General features: G+C 45.1%; 1 protein-coding gene across 1 annotated transcript in view; it reads left to right on the top strand.

Annotated features, from left to right (window-relative positions):
- Window positions 1-853: 853 nt before the first annotated feature.
- The window catches only part of Cep152 (centrosomal protein 152kDa), a 78,847-nt gene continuing 74,402 nt past the window's right edge, over window positions 854-5,298 (top strand). Inside the window, exons 1-3 of the mRNA XM_013009965.1 lie at window positions 854-892; window positions 1,097-1,378; window positions 5,008-5,101. Of these exons, the coding sequence (XP_012865419.1) occupies window positions 5,015-5,101 (87 nt within the window). The 5' untranslated portion in view covers window positions 854-892; window positions 1,097-1,378; window positions 5,008-5,014. The remainder of the gene's footprint in view (window positions 893-1,096; window positions 1,379-5,007; window positions 5,102-5,298) is intronic.

Genomic DNA, 5,298 nt, shown 5'->3' on the forward strand with positions numbered 1-5,298 from the left:
ATCCATTCTGCTAAGTGTGCCATGAAAGAGGAGGTGTTGAAGAAGACTGATCAAGACTAAGGTAGGGTAATACAGAGAAAGAAACGGAGGGAGAAAAACAAAGCACCCTGGGGACATTGGGTAACTCAGCCTGTTATTCTCTTTTCCTAGATCAAGCTCTTACGTGTCAGTCTCTATGCGAGTTGCTGGGGACATTAGAGAACTAGACCAGAACGTGAAGAACTCTGGACAACCATTTGACCTCACGGGGATGGGGTTTAAAGGATTTTAACCCATTTCTTGGAAGATAGACACAGTGACAGGCCCTACATTCACATTATCCAGGCAAATCCAGGTTTATGTAGTGAAGAGACACGCGGGAGAATGTAGCATCTGAATAGGAATTAATGGAATATTGATTCTAAACAAAACAGATCCAGTTAAATCTGAAGCTGGAGCAAAGTTCTTACAAGGCCAGTCCACAGCCTAACTCCAGGAAAGCAGGCCAGGTGCTCCCGGCGTCTCTAGGTAACCGATAAGCCCACCCACTCCCGGAGTCAACCCTCTCGTCATTGGCTTACAAATTCACCAATGGGAGCCCAGGACAAGCTTCCCGCCACCTTTGGCGCCCGCTTCAAACAGCCGTCCTAGTTCACAACTGCGGGAGGACTTCTCAACCAAGCTTGAGGAAGGCGGAGACTTCCGCTTTCTCCGCCACCGGAGCACGCAAGGCTCCCGCCCACCAGGCGAGGTTCTCGCAGGTGATTGGACGAAGCGGCTGCCCTTCTAGGGTTCCGTGTTTGGTTGTGACTAGGAAGACAGCTGGCGGATTAAAGTCAGAGTACCTGGTGTGTGTGTTGGGGGGTGGGTGTTGCTCCAAGTTGGTCTTCAGGTGGACAGACAGTGACCTCCGGTGAGTTCCCTTCCGTGACTGGGCTTGGGGCCGGGGTGGAGGGCGTGATGGAGTCTTCGGCATCTTAGACCGACTTGCTCCCCGCTTTCCCCCAATGGTAATGGTGGGCCGGGCCGCGGCCGGCGGCGGTCAGCTTTGTGTGTGTGTGTGTGTGAGTGTGTGACATCTTCGAAATCTCTTCCTGTTCCCCTCGCCCCCTCCCAGACCCCGTCCCGGCGAGTGACGTCCGCGGAGCTTTTTTTCTCCCGGCGTTCGGAGCTGAGGGACGGGCCGAAGTTCTACGCCGGGGGATCCCCGCGGCCGTCTCCCTGGCGCCATGCCTGGCTCACAGTGGGCGCTCTGCGCACGCGTGCTGACCCGGGCCAGCTGACGCCTCCGCCTCCCACAGCCTGCAGTTCCAGGGGCTCTGGGACCCCCCTCCTCCTCCTCCTCCTCCCTGCAGCTTTGCACTCGCGGTGCCTGATCCAGGCTGAGAGTTGAGCTTCGGTAAGGTCCTGCGGGGGTGCAGTACTATGCATTTAAAAAATATATCTATTTATTTCCTTTACTGTATGTAGTTCAGTCCATGGGCACCTGCCTCAATCGGGGGGGTGGGGCGGGGGCATGCTATATACTTGCTCCTTTTTCACTTCACAGTCTCTTGCCTTGGATCCTCCTGGATCTGTTTGTCCCACCAGCTGTCCCGAGTCCTAAACTCAAGGTGTTGACACCCATTGTTGTAAGACGTCTTGTGTGGTGTTTCCCTCCACCGTGGTCCTTGGTAATCTTGGAAACCAGTGCCTGATGAAGGCTTGAGGTGGGGCGTCTCCCGCCAGGTGTGGTAGATTCGGAAAGAAGTTTAACCTGTTCGCGGAATGAAGTGGAATTTCCTGACTTCCAGAAGCGATTCTGATACCCCCTCTACAGCCATTTAGCTATTACATCTGTTTTTTTTTTTTTTTTTTTTCCGGTCATGGGACCTGAACTCTGGGCCTGGGCGCTGTCCCTCAGCTCTTCAGCTCAAGGCTAGCGCTCTACCACTTGAGCCACAGTGTCACTTCCGGCTTTTTTCTTTTTGCTTATGTGGTGCTGAGGAATCGAACCCAGGACCTTGAGCATGCAAGGCAAGCGCTCCACCTTCCCAGCCCCTAGCTATTACATCTGGAGGTCATGAAAATGAGTCTTGATTTAGGTTGAATTTTACTAGATAACCTTCATAATGCCTGCCAGTTCACATGCAGTCCCTAGATGGGTAGTTGCATTCAGCTAAGGTAAGACGGTTTGATATTGAAGCCCATGAGCTTGTGAATACAGTCTGAAAGTGACTTATTTTGTGGGGGACAGTATCAGGAAGATGAATTTGTATTAATTGAAGGTTTCCCACTGGTTGTCCCATTTGTCTTTGCTCAGATATAGGTGGAGGCCGGTTTTTGTTTGTTTACATCCAATTCATTAATGCAGAAGTGAAAGCAGTTTAAGATTGCACAGGTGATAAGTAGAAGAGCCAAAATCGAGCCCAGGTTGTCTGAATAAAGGTCTTTATTCCTTAACCACGTAACCTTATTGTGTCCTTCAAGGTCTATTTCTAATGTAAAGGCTCTTTTTTTCCCCCTATTTCTGTAAAGTTTCTGTTCTCCTTTTCAGTCTGGTGCCCAAATTAATTTGTGCCATGTATTTCCTTCTGCAGAATTTATTACAGTGCACCATTGCAACTATTTCTTTATATCACTGAGCTGGTACCATGTCTTTCTTGCCTGCATGTGGGATATACTGTGGATTCATTCTTCATGATATTCAATAAAATTTTATTGAAATAATGAATTCCTACTGGGTAACATTAACTCAGCAACTAGGAGCAGATACATTTTAATTCTGCCTACAGGGTGCTTATAATTTATTAAAGGAGTCCAAAACAGTACTACTTAAAAAGCAAAACAAAACTGGGATATTTTGTCCTACCAAACACATCTATAGTTTCTTTGCAAGGAGGGCAAAGAAAATAGGGACAACACAGTCAGTGTTAAGTAAGTAGACTGATCAAAGTAGAACTAAAGGATAGATACACTTTTTAATATTCTTTTTTTTTGTTTTTTGGGCCGGGTTGTGGGGCCTGAACTCTGGGCCTTAGTGCTGTCCCTCAGCTCTTCAGCTCAAGGCTAGCGCTCTACCACTTGAGCCACAGCGCCACTTCTGGCTTTTTTCTTTTTGCTTATGTGCTGAGGAATCGAACCCAGGGCCTCAGGCATGCAAGGCAAGCGCTCTACCACTGAGCCAACTTCCCAGCCCCTTAATATTCTTTTTTTTTTTTGGGTCCCGTCATGGCCTGAACTCTGGGCCTTAGTGCTGTCCCTCAGCTCTTCAGCTCAAGGCTAGCGCTCTACCACTTGAGCCACAGCACCACTTCCGGCTTTTTTTCTTTTTGCTTATGTGGTGCTGGGAAATAGAACTCAGGGCCTCATGCATGCAAGGCAAGCGCTCTACCACTGAGCCACCTTCCCAGCCCCCCCTTAATATTCTTATTAATGGCTTTGGAACAAAAATCCTTTCTAGACTGAAGATCTTAGTCAGCAATGTTTTCAAAAGAATACAGCATACTCAGTTTGCATTTTGATTTCTTTAAACAGTAAATCTTCTGAGTCAAGATACATGGAAATATTTACTAGTTTTACTAGTGTGGAATAGTATTTCCGAATTCAGAACTAGTTTGACTCAGGCAAATGTTTGTTTTTCCATATGTTAATATCAATGGTTTTCAAGCTGGTTTTAGCAGTTCGTATTTTCACCAGCAGTTTATAAACCACACAAAATAGCCAACAATGGGTTTTACTGTTTTGTGTTTTTTTTTCCTTCATGTAAGTGGTTAAAAGTATCATCTTATTCCTTGAATTCTCCATAAGCTCAGCTTTTTCAAATTAATTGAACATTTTTATTTCTTATTTTTAATAAATTATTTGTCCATTTTGAACTGTGTTTCCTTTTCCTTGCAAAATGTATCTGGTGAGACTGTTTTGCAAATACTTTTCTAGTTGCTAGAGTTTTATCTTTTGGAGGCTGGGAATGTGGCTCAGTGGTAGAGTGCTTGCCTCGCACGTCTAAGGTCCTGGGTTTGGTTCCTCAGCACCACATAAACAGAAAATGCTGGAAGTGGTGCTGTGACTCAAGTAGTAGAGCGCTTGCCTTGCATGCATGAAGCCCTGGGTTTCATTCCTCAGCACCACATAAGCAAAAAGAAAAAAAAAAGCCGGAAGTGGCGCTGTGGCTCAAGTGGTAGAGCGCTAGCCTTGACCTGAAGAGTTGAGGGACAGCGCCCAGGCCCAGAGTTCAAGACCACGGCCACCAACAACAAAAAAGAATTTTATCTTTTGACTTTGTTAGTGTTGTATTTTTGATACGTAGTATTTGATTTATTAATGATATCTTTTGCCTTATACAAATCTTTTTGTGGTTATGTTTGTCAAGTGTTTCCTTTATGAATGAGCAGAGAACGGTATTAGACCAGATAATCAATGATACTTGGTCAGAATTGTTCAGTGTTTTGAAATTGTGGGGATTTTAGGTGCAGCATCAGGATCCTTGAGTGAAATTTAAGTAATTAGCCTATCTTGGGTTTAAAATTCATCTCTTCCTCTTCCCTGTGGAACTGGAACCTCATAATGATATAGCTTCATATCCTTCACTACTTAAGAGTTTTGCCAGAATCTGATTTTACATGCTTAAGAGCAGGACATCTAAGTCCGTTTTTGTTGTGCACTCTATGGTTTTTAACAGATTGTAAATGATTTCTCGGGGAATAGTCATTATGCTCAGGATTTAGAGACTTTCTCTTTGTAAAGCATGAAATTTGGGTTTGGGTTCAAACAATGGAGTAAACTACAGGGGATCCTGCCTGTGTCATGTATAATACATCAACTTTGAAATTTCCTTTGAGCTTATTCTCAAGATTTTTCTCTTTGGTATTCTAGTTTATTATTATCTTAGTTTTTGTATATATAGTATTAATATCTTATTTTTTGTGTATATACTGTTTTTCATATGTGTCATGTGTATTTTCTTCCAAGGCTATTGTCTTTGGCATTGTATACGTAGTTCTGGATAGATGGGCATTTTTGAACTCAAACATCTTCCCTTTCCCATAGGAGGACCATGTCATTAGACTTCGGCAGTGTGGCACTGCAGACACAAAATGAAGATGAAGAATATGACAAAGAAGACTATGAGAGAGAGAAGGAGGTGAGTTACTAAGAAAAACAAAAAGAGGGGGCTGGGAAGGTGGCTCAGCGGTAGAGCGCTTGCCTTGCATGCCTGAGGCCCTGGGTTTGATTCCTCATCATCACTTAAGCAAAAAGAAAAAAGCCAGAAGTGGCGCTGTGGCTCAAGTGGTAGAGCGCTAGCCTTGAGCTGAAGAGCTGAGGGACAGCGCCCAGGCC

The sequence above is a fragment of the Dipodomys ordii genome, unplaced genomic scaffold (genome assembly GCF_000151885.1).
Source record: "Dipodomys ordii isolate 6190 unplaced genomic scaffold, Dord_2.0 Scaffold11, whole genome shotgun sequence".
NCBI lineage: Eukaryota > Metazoa > Chordata > Mammalia > Rodentia > Heteromyidae > Dipodomys > Dipodomys ordii.